Consider the following 16,602-nt stretch of genomic DNA (forward strand, 5'->3'; position numbering starts at 1 on the left):
ACTGAAATATTTTAGTATTTAAATTTTAAACAGTTAATTAACATAAGTGAGTAAGATTTTAACATGAACTAAAAACGGTCATCTCTTTGTCTCTTACTTAATAAGATATATTATCATCGGCGGGGTAAGTTTATTTCTAAAAAAAAAATTCAATTTTACCCACAGAACACAAATTTATTGTTTAATTACTGCACATTTTTTCCACAGATGCTGGGATTTTATTGACGACGATCTGTGGTGGATTATAAAAACACCTACTTTGATAACAATATTGGTGAGTGAGCCTATAATAGCAGCAACACCCCACTAATACTGTATGAAATAGCACAAATAAAGTCTAATCTCTTCATGCTGTTTTGCTTTTAAAGATGAACTTTATTCTCTTCATTTGTATCATCCGGATTCTCCGTCAGAAAATCAGTTGTCGAGATATTGGGAGAAACGAATCACACCAGTACTCGTGAGTGTTTTGTGACAATACACACTGGATTCTTAGATAAATAAATATTTAAAAGTCCCATGTAGTGCCTTGAGATGAGAATTTTTGTTCAGTGTGTGACATAATTTGAACTGAAGCATTAAGACAGACTTAAAGTAGCTCCTCAACCTTTTTAAAACCTTTTTGTTTTATTACAGCTCTACCAGTGAGTGGTTACGCTCATGCATAAATAGTAATTAGCTGTGTCCAAAAATGCATACTTCCATACTATATAGTAAGCTAAAAACAGTATGCGAGCGGAGTAGTATGTCCGAATTCAAAGATTTCGAAAAACAGTATGTGAAAAGTACTCAGATGACCTACTACTTCCGGCGAGAATCTGAAGTGCGCATCAGATGGACGCTATACTATCCCATGGTGCCCCGTGAGAAAATTCATGAATGTGAGTGAAGCAATGCAACTGATGTGGGTAGGTCACGAGATAATGACAAAATGGCGGATGTGGTACATCCGAGTTCAATTCATACTACTCACATTTATACTGTCTAGAACGTACTTTTCTAACAGACGAGTTGTAAATTCAAATTCAAATGCAGTACTTAGAGAGTAGAAGGCGATTTCGGATTTGCTGGGATAGTGTCTTGAAGGGGGTGGGACATGTTAAACACTAGAGAGCATTTGGTTGTTCAGAAGACTTGATAAGTAAATTAAATATGAGGTGACGTCAAAAAATCATTTAGACATTTAGGCAGAAGTGACAAACTGCAATCTTTGGATGTTTATATCTACCTAATGCAAAGTTCATTACTGTTTTGAAGCACACTAAACTCAAAAAATGACTTTTGCTGCTTGTTTAAACTACTTATTTCAAATGAGTTGAATCAATACAATTATTTTATGTTTTTTTGGGAAACTTATTTGTTTTATGTTCAATTTGTAAATTAAGTTACTATTTGTACTATTACGTTAACTTAAGCGATTTGTGCTGGGACAACATGATGTAATTGTGTGGAACCCAGCATTTTTTACATACTTTACAGATAATCTTACAACTAACATACAGATACTAACATCTAAAAAACATGATTTTAATTTGATGGGTACTTTAAAAGCAGAGTAAGTTTTTTTTTTTACATTGACTTGATTGTGTTTGTGCGGTGCATTGTAACATGGTAATGCTTCATTGTTAACATGTTCGTTTTAACTTTATTCAACACCTTTATTTATTTTTATTTATTTATAATTTTTTTAAACAGGAAAAGATTAAAAGATAATCGGGCCTGACTCAGCATAATTGCTGTTTTTCAGCAGGTTCCTGCTCTGCAGAACATAAAAACAGACAGACATCTCATCCATCAACACAGTACAAACAATCACCAAATATATACGACAAAGAAAAAAAAAGCAGGCTACTATCTCAGTGCCTACAGCGATAGTTGACCATCAGATGATGAGCATGGGATTTCTTAAAAAGTCTCAGTGTTGGTATTGTTTTGAGATGTTGTGGGATCTCATTCCAGACTCTTGTGAAAACATAAAAGAAAGATCTCTGTCCATAACAGTTTTTAAAAGCCGGTACTGGCAAACATCCATTTGTTACAGATCTGGTGGAACGATCAGTCCTTCTGTTGAGTTTAGGTACCAATGCACAAAGGGCTGCTGAGGTAGAGCTATTTAAATTTTGATAGTACAGTTTGATACCTGAGTTCATAATGTAGTTTTGAAATGTTAAAGCTTTAGAAAGTGATAGAGCAAAACAGTGATGTGTCCATCCAGAGAGTCTGTTGTGTATCTTATAGGCCCTATTGTATAGTCTAGCTATTGGCTCCAAGATATCGTTTGTTGTGAGAGACCAAATAGGCAGACAGTAAGACAAGGTAGACAAGATTATGGCATGCAGATAAGTTTCTGAAACAGAAAAAGACAAATTTGTCCTAATTTTGCCATAAACAAATAGCTTTTGTTTCAGCTTTTTATAAACATTTTGAACATGGTTACAATAAGTGAGGTGAGAGTCCAGACTGATTCCCAAATATTGATATGTGGTTACAATGGAAAGTTTTTGATTTGGGAAAGTGAGGGGATAGGATATGGATACTTTTCTCCTAGGTGAATAAAAGTACATACACTCTGTTTTCTTAACATTAATAGTCAAATGATTGTCTTGCAGCTACTCATGTAAATGCTGAAGATCTGTATTTAATTTATTGTTAATTGTGTCTGTACTTGATCCAGACACAAAAAGTACAGTGTCATCTCTGCATACAATAAAGAATCTGAATGTTTAATTAGCTGAGGGAGGTCATTGATATACATCAGGAAAAGTAAAGGTCCCAAAATACTTTCCTGAGGAACCCCCATAGAACAACCTAGTGCCTGGGAAATTGTTGTACCAATTTTAACAACCTGAGATCTATTGGATAAATATGATGAAAACATATCTATTGCAAAAGAAGAGAGATTAAAAGAGATCAATTTGTTTAAAAGAATATTATGATTAACTGTATCAAAGGCCTTTCTAAAGTCTATGTATACAGCTCCAGTGACATGTCCTTTATTTAGTGCCATACGTATATGTTCAGTAAATAAAGGCAATGCTGACATGGTTGAGCGCAATGGTCTAAAGCCATGCTGGCTATCACTGAGCAACTTATTGTCTTCAAGATACTCAATTAACTGATTATACAGTTGTTTCTGTTCTCCAAAAATTTGTCTTCTTGGCTCAAGCTCCTCTCTCCGAAATACACAATGAGCTCTGATTAGCCAGTTAAAATGCCTATAGTGAATGTTGTCTGGAGGTGTCACACCCAGGGCATGTAAATTATAGGCTTGTGATGTCACAAACCCAGTAAAAAAGCTTGTTTTAGTCCCGACCAGTCATTTGCTTTAGGCTTTTAAAAAAGTCAATTAATTATGGGGGTCGTAACTTTGCAGATTTTGTTTTTGCTCAAGCAGTAATATTATAGACCAACTAAAGTAGTACTAAAATAGTACAATCATAATCAAATACCACTTTAACATCTGCTATATCTTCTGATTTGCAGGAGACTGGCTAAGTCAACTCTACTCTTGATTCCATTGTTTGGCATAAACTACATAATCTTTGCCTTTATGCCTCATCACATCCAGTCTTACATACGTCTGGTGTTTGACTTGATCCTGGGGTCATTTCAGGTAGGCAGCATGTTTTTTACCCACAGTTGCTTATCTGGTTTGGATTCTCTAAATGCCAGTGGAATACTAAGGCTGGCACAGAGATGGTCTTACCGTGGGATCTGCCAGCAGGCCTGAACCCCAGACGTGCCCAGTGATATTTATTCCCTCCATGTCTGTTATGCAGCCAGATGAAAAGGTTCAGTGAGGATATACAAAAATGAACTTAAATAAATCTTCCACTGACATCATATGAGCTGACTTTTAATATAAAAATTGCTTTTTGTGACCTAAGATATATTTATATGAACAAAATCACACGTGTAGCAATGCGATGTAGCTATATATCAGCAATGGCGGGAGGCGTGCTTTGGCATGGGGCTGCAGACCAAGTACCCTATTGTACCACTGGTGCCGATATACAGCTTTATCGCACTGCTACTCATGTGATATTGCCTTTATACAACAGTTCGATGGCATAATCATGTATATAAAAAAGGAAATCAAACACGGAGAGTCTCAAATTTCTTTTGTATGAGGAATTACTTTCTTCCGCCATTCATTCACATCTGCACCTGATGTCAGAACAGCAAAACATTGCTACTTCACAAATGTCACTTTAGAGCTAGTATTTGAATAATTCTGTAGTGTAATGTCTAATGTGGTGTCAAAACGAGGTGATTTTGCTCACATTATAAGGCTGAACAGCATGAAATACCAATAGTCTATAGACCTTTCCCTGCAATCAGGAGATCACAATAGTTAACCTCAAAAAAGCCAAAGCAAAGCAAACACTGCCAGAAACACTACTGGATTACTATGGTACAAATACAGCACCAAAACATACAAAAGAGAGAGATCAAGTTAGAAAGTTGCTGTTTTATAATGATTTGATCAGCTGTAGTTTGTGTTTTTCTCCTCTAATTGCTTGTTATGTGGTCTCTGTTGGCATCTTGTGGTTCAACCATCTTTGCTCTGCTCAATATGACATGCTGATGCATGCCGACGCGCTGTATCTCTGAAATTATAAACATTTTAAATAGGTACTATTATAAAGTACAGTGCATAGTTGCAACAACTACATAAATAATTAATAAAGCCTCAAAAGTACATTATGCTGTCCAACAGCTGCAGTAATTGTCAAACTGTAATGAGTCTGTTGATTTGTTGTCACTCTATGTGGGCAGAGTAATACACAAGTGTGAAAAGGCTGCACGAGTGCTGTTATTGCAGAATATTGCCAACAAGAATATAAGCTAATCAGATTCGAGAACCCGACAGAACTGTTCTATAAATATGTATATATAATGATTATGCCAGTTATGACAGACATCTATAGTAAAGGCCATGTAGTTAGTATTGGCCAATACATGACTAAACTACAGATTTTTACTGGATTTTTTAAATCTTATTTGTTAATGTTAGTTAAATAAAAACAATTCAATTTCAGGTAATGTTAGGGTTAGCCAAGCTAATGTACATTAAATAATATAAAACAACAGAGACAACTTTTGATAATAATATTATTTTAGTACAGTTAAATACATGTTAGTATTACTGTAAATGTTGAAATGACTGATTGCTGTGGTTAATAAATTATTTAAAAGTATTTTTCTGTTAAAGGGCCATGAAACCCCACTCTTTCGGTTCAAGTCTACCTCAGAACTTTTTTAAAAAATGCATCATGATGAGCGTGGAGCTCTGCGAGCAGTGGAAGAAGTGGGTGTGGCCAGCAGAGCAGGGGAGAAGGAGGGGAGCGAACAACTGTTGTCAGTCAGCTCACAAAATGAGACACAAACCGTGAGGAGACGCATGATTTTATAGTCTACAAAGTTAAAATGCAAAGAAATAAACAGTAATTTAATGCCCTGCTACATTTGTTGTTCTTAGTGTCATATACACACAACACAATATATATTATTATAAAGATAATTGTGTTTATATAAACACTATAAATGAGGACATTTCCCTCAATCCCCGGGACTGAATGCAGACTCAGTGCAGCAGGTCTCTTGCCCTGCCTATTTCAACCATTAGCCCTGCTGGTAATCTGGAGGATTTAGGCAAACACGGCTGCACGGCGATGTGTCTAAATGTGAACGAACTCAACTGATAAAGGACAACGTCTGCAATTCTTTTACTGCTCTCCTGACAAAAATGCTTGCTGCAAACAAACAGCTTTGCTGTATCGGCCCTGACAGGATCGCGGGGATAAAATATGCAACAAACCTAGTGAATCATAGAAACAAACACATACGACCCTTCATGAACAGCTAAATATTGCGTGTGCAGTCCGTGGGCGAGAAACCGATGAAAAAACCGACGTGTCTCTACTTGCAGTTTTGTGCTACGTTGCTGATTTTGATCACACCCCAAAAATCATTTTAAACCCGGAAAATGAAATTAGCTATACAAAAGCTCAAAATTATCCAGTTTTCCCCACAATTAAAGCTGACAAGTGCTAACACTGTCTTTCAAGAGTTCACACTTAGATCATGATTTATACATAGCTTGTTTGGCGTGCTGTCCCAAGAGAGAGCCCTGAGCTCAAGGGATCCTCGGGCCCAGGGCTTCTCCCTTTCACGGGGTGAGGGGAAATTGAGCTCAGGTCGATTGCAAACTTCCCTGCTGCTGAGGCCAAGGTGAACTTCCTGAGAGTAAGACATTGGAAAAAAAGATTTAGGCTTATTTTATCTATTATATATAGAGCATATTTGGATGGTGGGAGGAAACCAGGAAACCTGGGGGAAGCCCACGCGGACACAGGGAGAACATGCAAACTCCGCACAGAAATACCAGATGGCCCAACGAGGACCCGACGCCATTGGTATTCTTGTATTGTGAGGCAACAGTGCTAGTCACTAGGCCACTGTGCCACCCATTCTGGATAAAGGTGGAAGAAGGGGAAGAGGGGGGTTTCTTCCAGACAAAGATAGCGGTAGAAAGGAAATAAGGATAAATATAGTGACTTGAGATCCTTTGATCGCGGGATCATGATTAGCTAATGTGGCCAGCTGAGCATGAGCATGTGCTCCTCTCGAAATTAGTTTAAAATTAAACTTCACTAAGTGATGCTCAACACACACAAATCTGTTAAAATCACAAAAAAAGTACTTGAGGGTTACATGAACCTTTAATGCACACTAACTAAAAGTGCACTTAGATTATATTACAATATAATCATTAAAATGTTCATTTCAATGGTTATCTTTTATTAATATATATCATTAATCATTGAAATGTATCGTAAAAATAATCATTGCCTTTTCATTGATTAAATATACCATTTTATTATCCATTTAAATTATATATAAATGAGTTTTTATATATTATTTTTATATGAGAATTTATAATAACAATATCCATGTTAAAAATCTTTTTCATTGTTTTACATAATCCCTCAAAATATTGATCTGACTGTAAATCTTCATTTCTCTTCAGGGATTTTGTGTCGCTGTCCTGTACTGTTTTCTAAATGGAGAGGTAATGAACCGCTGAAAAGCTTAGAAACACAAGACTGAACCTGTTTGTCATGATCATTTCAGCTTTATCTAAACAATAAAGTACATTTTCCCTTTCCTCCTCATCTCTCTCTCCAGGTTCAGTCTGAGATTAAGCGTAAATGGAGGCGATGGCACATGCAGAGGTTTCTGGGAGCAGACACCAAATACCATCAGCCCTCGACGGCGAGCAACGGCCTCAACTTTAGCTCCCAAATCACCATGATGACCAAATGCAGCCCCAGCACCCGCCGTGCCTCTGCATGCCAGGATGACTTCTCAGCTGTCTGATCGAAGCGGTGCTGTCTGTGACTATACACAGAAACTGAAGAGTGTGTTCGACACACAGTCACCCGCAGCACTTTCACCATCCACAGGCGTTGCTCCTGGAGGAACTGCGCAGATCGTGAGGAAAAGCACACAGATCCAGGCTCATGGTGATAGTTTAACACGTGATGCATCTTCATTTCATCCACATTCATCAGGAGGAAGTATGCAAATGAAGCAGACTGGTTTGATTATTTCTTCAGACTGAAGAGCACAGGTTTCTGCTCAAGAGTTTAAGGCGAGACAATGCAGGCGAATGGGGTTCTGAAGATTAACTAATAGTTATCATCATGCTTACCCAGTTCATTGACAACATGAAGAACCACAATTTTTTTCAATAATCAAAAATACAAATGTTTTCTAAAATGAATTTATTTATTTTTTTGTGCTGGGCTAAGATACACATCCAAAATAAACGTTTGTTTTGATATTATATGTTTGTGTATTATATATATTTATTATATATGTGCTAAACACACATACATAGAAACAAAACTATACAAATATTTTGTTACATATATGTTTACACATATATTATTTGTATCATATACACTTATATTTTATATTTCAATATAAATAAACATTTTCTCAAATATATTATTCTCAGCATTAATAGGAATCACAAGTGTACTTTGCTATTTTTACATGTATATTGATTCTCAAATATATTGTATTTATATACACATAATTAATATACACAATACACACTAAAATTGTCAAAATAAACTTTTATTTTGGTTGCAATTAATTGTGATTAAATTTTGCCCTGCAGTATATATATATATATATATATATATATATATATATATATATATATATATATATATATATATATATATATATATTAGAGTCAACATTTCGATGCGATTTAGAGAGTCTAATTGCTTTATAATTCAAAAAATACAGCCAGAAAAAAAAAAATTTATTTTCACAGTTTTTTGTTGAATAAGTTTTTTTATGTAATCAGGCAAAAGTGTTGGAATCAACCCAGGCAGGATCATTGGGGAAAAATGCTTCAGCCTGCTTTTCAGCAAAAAGTGAAATACTTTCATTTCAGGTGATAAATTCAGTAGTGGACACTGTCTACATTTTTGCAATTCTGAAATGCTACTGTTACAACCAAGCGGCAACCTCTCCCTCTAGAAGCTAATATGGATGTAACTGAAACTGCAATTCCGCTAGTCATGGCTCTATAATAAAACACAATTCTATTGAGCCCAATGTTAAAATGGCCAACTTTACAACAGAAAAACGTGTTTACAGCCTTTATATTATACCTAATATTACCCTTCATTTAGTGGCTAATTTGTACAAATTTCACGAGTACAAATTTAGTTCACTGGTACGAAAATGGCCAATTTTAAAAAAGGAGACATGACACCCAACCCCACCCCTAAACCCAACCATCACTGATGGATGAGCAAATTGTACTAAATTGTACAAATTAGATTGTACAAATTCATACAAATTAGCCACTATATCAAAAAGTTACGAATTCTGAGATTGTGTTGGTTAATCTGTGTTGGTATGAACTAATCCCTTCAGAATATTGATATGAAAATATAAATGTAAATTGTGCTGTATAAGAGCTGCAAGACTTATGGCTCAGTCCGGAGAAAATACTCATTTGGAGAAAACTGACTCAAATTTTTTGCTTTGAATCTACTGAAGCGGTTTGATTAATTGTGGTAAACATTGTGATAAACATACATTGTGAATGTTAAACTCTTATGTCATAACCTCAAATGTGAGAGACAGGTGCATAAAAAACTGTGTTTTTGCCTTAAACCCACATCAGACCATTTTTTGTGCACAGTGACTGGCTGTACTCTTTCAGTTGGTATCTGTCTGTTGTATTTTTGTGCTCTCATTATGCTGCTCAAGATTTGTCAGACCTGTAACAACCTTTAAAGCTGATTGGTGACCTTTTAGGTCTCTGGTGGTCAGGTTTTATTTTTAGCTGCTTCCTCAATCATAAGGGAGAAAGAAAAGCAATGTGATTTAGACAGTCTGACATTCTGCTGAAATATAGTTTTTGCATCCTGCTCATTTGTGTCCGTGTTCATGTGGACAAACACAAACGTCTCTCATGCAGCGAAAGTCATAAAAGCATGTTTACTTGTGCGACAGAAGTCTTTCTATGTATTTTATAATCGTGATTTATTGTATAGCGCTGTGCGAAAATGTACATGGCTTGTGTAACTGTACTCCTGTTGCATAAAGATATTTGTGTAAGATATGCTTCTTTCTAGAGAGTATTTTTAGTCAGAAACATTTTTAGGTGTCAAAAAAACATTAATATTTTCTAGCATGAAAAGGCATGCTTCTTGTACCTCAGAATTGCTGTTTTTTGACAGTGTTTTGTGGATGTTTTCAAAAATATATAGATACATTTTTATTACAGTAGATCTTTGTCTTTTGGTTTTCAAAGTACTTTTTTTTCTTTGAAATTTTTAACAAATCTTCACCATCATCAAGCACTTTTATTAGGCATGATCCTAAGTTGTATCCACAATTAATTAAAAATTATTATTTATCCTATAATTTATTTGTCATGCAACATTTACTGTATTTCTGTTTTATCACTTTGTGTTAGCGTGTACAATAGTTTAGTAACATACACTATAATATGCCCATATGATTTGCTTTAATGCTGTGAAATATTTCTATGATATAAATTTATATATAAAGTATAATATAATATAATTAATGTAATTAGTTATTTCTAATACAATATTATATTTGGATGATTCAAATTTAAACTGCACAATAATTGCCATTGTCTCAGATTATCACAATTTAATTAAATAATATCAACCAGTTAATCAATGTTTATGACAGGCTTTGTGCATATATATTTTCTTTTCTACAAATTAATTATTGTTGTACTGGTCAAAGGTGTAACAAATTGATGTTATATAATAGTAAGTCTACTATGTCATCAAATAATTATTGCTCTAAATATGCTGACAAAATGTTTTGGTATAATAATTGTTGTGCCTATGGTGTGTTCAATAAGTCATTGTAATAATATATAGTCATTATTTTTGTTCAGAAAAAAAAATATTATTAAAAAGGCGGATGTGTGTGCAAGTGAACATTTTTTAATGTGTGTATTCACCCACGTCTTTAAAAAAAATCCATATTGTATTACTTCTGGCATTGACTCAACCACAACACCAACTGCTTTCTTTTTTTATACAGTCAGAATTATTAACCCCCGTTTATATACAGAGAGTTTTTTTCAACACATTTCTAAACATAATAGTTTTAATAACTCATTATCTGATTTATTTTATCTTTGCCATGATGACAGTAAATAATATTTGACTAGATATTTTTCAAGACACTTCTATACAGCTTAAAGTGACATTTAAAGGCTTAATTAGGTTAGTTAGGGTAATTAGGCAAGTTATTGTATAACGATGTTTTGTTCTGTAGACTATCAAAAAAAATATATAAAGGGGCTAATAATGCTGACCTTAAAAACGATTTTAAAAAAATTTAAAAAAACTGCTTTTATTCTAGCCAAAATAAAACAAATAAGAATTTCTCCAGAAGAAAAAAATATTATCAGACATACTGTGAAAAAAATCCTTGCTCTGTTAAACATAATTTGGGAAATATTTAAATATTTAAAATAATAATAAATTCAAGGGGGGCTAATAATTCTGACTTCAACTGGATTTCCGAGGTTTCGAAAACAGCGACATAGATGTCTACATTTCTCTAAGATGACTAGAGTGAGGGAAAGCAGATGACTGAAAGGTGAAAGATTTAATTTGGTCTGAAACGCGTCTGTTATTTATTTATCTACCAAATCCCTTCTTAAATCATAGCTCCCTCCATTCGTCCCTTTGGCAATATCTCTGCTCACTTTCCAGTGTCTGAATACCATGATGTCCCAGCAGGCAGATTAGCCGGACTTGATTTAAAATTTCTGAAATCTCCGATGCATAAACAGCATGCTATTTTCAGATGTGCGCAGATGAGCCGACAGGAGGCAGCGACTCCCGAGGATTTCGCTGAATTGAATGCACTCCCATGGGTACGGCTGGAAACTAAGCCCACGATCACGCCATGTTAATTAGGAAGAGATAATTATTAATGATATAAAATATGCAATTCCTTCTTAAGTCAAAAAAGTCGTTCACAAAAGGAATGCTCAAAGACTACGTTGCATAATTAAATTACCATAACCATAAACATCTTTGTTTGAGATGGTTATTATTAGTCTCCCTTTCTGACTTGAGTTTTTATGGACCCGTGATTTATGGATAATAGTGAATTACATTAGCCTGCTCATAAATGTCAACATGACTATTTACACCATTCCTCTTATAGCCTACCAGGTTATTAAGGTCTTTGGTTGGACAATTCTGTTTAATGTTAAAAGAGCTCATTGTAAAGCCTGCTCACAACAAACATGATACAGTAAGTGTTAACATATATATTTTTTCTCAACATTAATAGAAATCACAAGTGTAGTTTGCTATTATAAGTTGTCAACCTCCCAATTTATTTTCTCGAGGGTATTCCACAGGGTTCTGTGTTTGGACCTTGACCTTTTAAATATCTTTGGTGAAATGATCTATTTTACAGTTTTTCCCAGTCCCTTTGGTACTTTCTCAGAATTATCAGAATTAAAGTTCTGCAAAAAGTGTCTTTCTTAAATCAACACGTACAAATAGCAAAACACAATGGATTACCTGCAAAAGTCAGTCCTTAAAATCCTTAATTCATCTCTAAAAAATAAATATCATTGTCAATGAATGTGTCATTGTTATAAGAATTACAAGAAAAAAGTGACAACCCAGTCTCATTCTGATTATGTACCCCTATACATTTCTGGAAAGCAGCAAATACATCCCAGGAGCTACTTTTTAATGTTTCTTGTTCTCACGAATCCACCAGAGGCCGCTGTGCATGCCTTTTGAGATAACAAATTTATCTCGTGCCATTCGCGCCTGCTGTTCTTGTGTAATTCCACCAGACGCCACTGTCGACTGACTAACTGACTGACTAATTGTCTTCACCCACCCCCTAACCTAAACCCAACCCTTAGTGTTTTAAAAAGAAGCGATTGATCCGGCCACCCCCTTCCCTAAACCCAACTGACAGTTTTAAAAAGCAATCCAGAAAAAGAAAAGCCCTCACAGCAGCCTGATTCTTACCACATTTTCAGATTTTACCACACTCTCACCCTGTTATTTACGTGTTTGTTTTATTTTTAGGCTTTTGTTTTTGTCTTACCTGCATAGTGGAACCGTTCTTCACCAGACTCAAACCCTGTCATAATGGTCAAATCCGCTCTGTGTCTTGAATCCTCCAATGTATGTAACGAGCCACTGGACAAACTGGTAACAACTGAAAAGCTGTTCACATGGAAGCAAGCGCTCAGCTGGTATAAGTGCAAAAAGGAACGGCGTCATAACACCTGTATCATTCGTTTTAAACACGAAATGCAGCCATATGTAACTCTGGCTAAATAATTCGCAATCTACAGAAATGTATATAAGGCTACATTTTCAGAATGAGACTAATTGACAATTGTGTCATTGTGCACAGATAAGACAGTCACATTGTTTAGTCATGTTGTCAGTATAACGGTGTACACTGGAGGGATTTTTGTGATACGCTATGGCTGCAGTTTTGATGGTAAATATTGTAAGTTATAGGTTACACCTTTGTGTATGTGGCAGTTTGATTGGCAGAGACTGAACATGATTCACATGTATGATTTTACTGTTTGTACTGTAATTTGTTGATAGACCATGTCATTCTGACACAGAAAGGAAAAGACAGCACTGCATAGCACAAAAAAACCTAATTGAACTTTGAACATAGGACAATCTTACAGTCTTCTTGATATTGTGTATAGATGTAAATAAATAGTTTTGTATGTAAAGACTTTTGATGTGAACTAAATGGTGAGGGTTGAGACTATTCAACAGAGACCTTTATAATACAGAAAGATCAACGTGACATAAGCAATTGATAATGTATGAAACATCAGAGAATTGTACATAATTATTTGCATGGATGCACCAAAGCATTTGCAACTTGTTCAAGGAAATACGAAGCAACTTTTTTGATGTGCTCAAGAGACGCAATTCAATTCATGTTTATTTCTATAGTGCTTTAATAATGTAAATTGTCAAAGCAGCTTAACATAGAAGTTCTAATAAACTGAAAATTTGTCAGTCCAGTATTCATAGTTGAAGTTCAGTTTAGTTCAGTTCAGTTTGATTTAATTATCACTGCTGAAAGTCCAAACACTGAGAGCAAATCCATCAATGCGCAGCTCCACAAATACAGTGGTGAGAAACAAACTTCACCAATTGACTAAAGTGAAGGAAAAACCCTTGAGAGAAACCAGGCATGAAACCAGATCAGTTGGACACGGCCATTTCTCCCCTGGCCAAACTTCTTGTTCAAAGCTGCAGTCTAGGCGCTGGAGGCTGGAGAACGCTGGACGTCCATTGTGGAGAAGCTGCAGGTGTGAGTAGGTCACCGGCAATGATGTAAAGATTCAAAGCAACAAAGAAAACCTGTAATGGTCTCAGTTGTTATACAGATGGTCTACAGTTGTGTTACTGCTTCCTCTCCCTCTGCTTTAGTCATTGACATTCTCAACACATCTATTACTGACATCAAAGTTTGGTTACATAACAACTGTTGAAACTCAATAACAAAAACCAAGGTTAGTCTTTTTGGTCCACCATCTCTATTGTAAACATGGGCTTCTTGTACTCCATTTTACACAACTAAAACTGTAGATAGTTTTATTCATGCCAAAATCTCCTTTTGACCTTGAGTTCGGGAAAGGCTGGAAATGTTATGACCATTGTAAATGCTCTAGAGATGACTGTGAAAATGCCAGTTTCTGGCAACAGTAGTATTGTTCAAAGTCACTGAAATCACCTTCCTGCCCCATGCTGATGCTTGTGCTTTAATGTCTCGAACATGTCTGCATGCTGAATACATTCTGTTTTTGCTGTAAGTTGCTGATAAAAAAATTTTTGGACATAATGAGATAATGAAATATTAGGCTTTGGAGCAGTTATGAATGTTTATTCATCTGCTTGAATTGAACTACATTTTTAGGTTAAAATGAGCTGATTGTGAATCTTTCACATCACAAACTAAATGTCACTGATCCCCATGAGACTGATTTTCTGGGCAAAAGCATCTAAAAATATAAATGTATCATCCTATTTAAGTCAGAAGCCTACATCAACCAAGTTACAATTATCAACACTAATTTATCACAAGCAAAATTAAAGATACACTACCTTTACCGGCAAAACTATTCACAAGTTGCACCTAAGACAAAAGCAGAGTAAAGTCAAGACTTTCAAGACTTACAGTTAGCTGAGGATTGGTATTAAGCTTGGCATTCTGTCCCAGAAGAGAGCCTTGAGCTTATACAGTAAAATCCTCGAACACTGGACTCCCTCCTATTAGCAGGGTGAGAGGGGAGTTTGAGCTCAGGTAGATCTTGATGAACTCCCCCGACTTATTTCTGACTAATGACAGATATAGTGATGGCTAAGGAGAGTTATACAGCTAGCTAAGAGCTTGATTTTTTCAAGACGAAGATACTGAAATAAGAAACTCTGGTTATTTATAGTGAGTTAGTTAGGATTCATCTGATTGGTAAATCATTTATAGGCTAATACGGGTCCAGATGTGGGCAATCAAGAATGTAAACCTCTCGAAATTAGTTTATAAATAAACTTCACTTAGTTCATAGAAATTAATTTATAAAGGAATATTTATGACAATAAAAAAAGAAACCAAAATACAGTGGCTTTCCAGAGTTTTTTTAAATGTCTTGGAGAAGTTGCCACATTCATTAGTTCTTCTCCAGTTTGTTCTGCGATGATATGGTGAGATCAGATCTCTGTGTGGAGTAATGGCTGCTGTCAGACTTTTTGTGCAAACAAAAATCGGATATTTAATAGCTCTGATTTAAATAGTTTGTTACAGCTAAAGAAATAAATAGCTGACCAGTGTTCTCAGTGTTGGGGAATCTACTCTGCTACTCAGACTACTCTTCAAAAGACCCCTCCGTCAAGCTCCTGAAGTTTGCAGACGACTGCTTTATTCAGGTTGTTGACAAGCCTGCTTACAGACAGGAGGTTAAGGAGCTGGCTGTCTGGTGCAGTCACAACAACTTGGAACTCAACACACTCAAAACAGTGGAGATGATAGTGGAGTTCAGGAGAAACCCCCCTGCTCTCCCCCCACTGAGCAACACTCTTTCAGGTTCCTGTGCACCACCATCTCTCAGGACCTTAAGTGGGACACTCACATTGACTCTATTGGCAAAACAGAGGCTGTACTTCCTTTGTCAGCTAAGGAAGTTCAACCTTTCAAAGGAGCTGCTGAAACTGTTCTACACCTCCATCACTGAATTCATCCTCTGCACGTTGATAACTCTCTGGTTTGGCTCAGTTACCAAATCTGGAGCAGGCTGAACTGGCGATCTAGGCAAAGAATGATCATGCCGCCCTCAACCCGAAACTGAAAACGAAAGTGACCGATTCACAAAGTGAAGACCCCGAGGGAGGGAGGCAGGGAGGGAATGGGGGTGGCGCCTAGGTCACCTCTATGGACACGCCGGCCGAAAACTGCCAAAGACTACGTTGGATAGTTCGAACTGCTGAGTGCAACCTCCACAGGTACAACTCTCCACACTTTTCAAGAACTGTACTTATCCAGAGCAAAATCACTCTGGACCCCTCACACCCAGCACACTCTTGAACTCTTAACTTCTAGTTGATGTTACAGAGCACTGTGCACCAGAACAGCCTGACACAGAAATCGATTCTTTCCTCCAGCAGTCCATCTTTTGAACACATTAGGATTGTAATTGTGAAACAAACATCACTACTTTTATATACATATACACTTTTTTATTTAACAACATATTTTGCATGCCAATAACAGCTGCACATGTAACATACCTGTACATTCATTCATTCATTTTCTTTTCGGCTTAGACCCTTTATTAACCTGGGGTCACCACAGTGAAATGAACCGCCAGCTTATCCAGCATATGTTTTCACGCAGTGGATGCACTTCCTGCTACAACCCATAACTGGGAAACACCCATACTCTCTCATTCACACACATACTCTACGGACAATTTTAGCTTACCCAATTTACCTGTAACGC

The 16,602-nt window shown here is 36.0% G+C and overlaps 1 protein-coding gene across 1 annotated transcript in view; it reads left to right on the plus strand.

Moving 5' to 3' along the window:
• The window catches only part of vipr1a (vasoactive intestinal peptide receptor 1a), a 62,786-nt gene extending 54,934 nt beyond the window's left edge, over positions 1–7,852 (plus strand). Inside the window, exons 9-13 of the mRNA XM_087240763.1 lie at positions 208–274; positions 369–460; positions 3,484–3,613; positions 7,034–7,075; positions 7,192–7,852. Of these exons, the coding sequence (XP_087096889.1) occupies positions 208–274; positions 369–460; positions 3,484–3,613; positions 7,034–7,075; positions 7,192–7,383 (523 nt within the window). The 3' untranslated portion in view covers positions 7,384–7,852. The remainder of the gene's footprint in view (positions 1–207; positions 275–368; positions 461–3,483; positions 3,614–7,033; positions 7,076–7,191) is intronic.
• Positions 7,853–16,602: the final 8,750 nt, after the last annotated feature.

The sequence above is a fragment of the Danio rerio genome, chromosome 2 (genome assembly GCF_052040795.2).
Source record: "Danio rerio strain M-AB ecotype USA chromosome 2, GRCz13ab, whole genome shotgun sequence".
Classification (NCBI taxonomy): domain Eukaryota; kingdom Metazoa; phylum Chordata; class Actinopteri; order Cypriniformes; family Danionidae; genus Danio; species Danio rerio.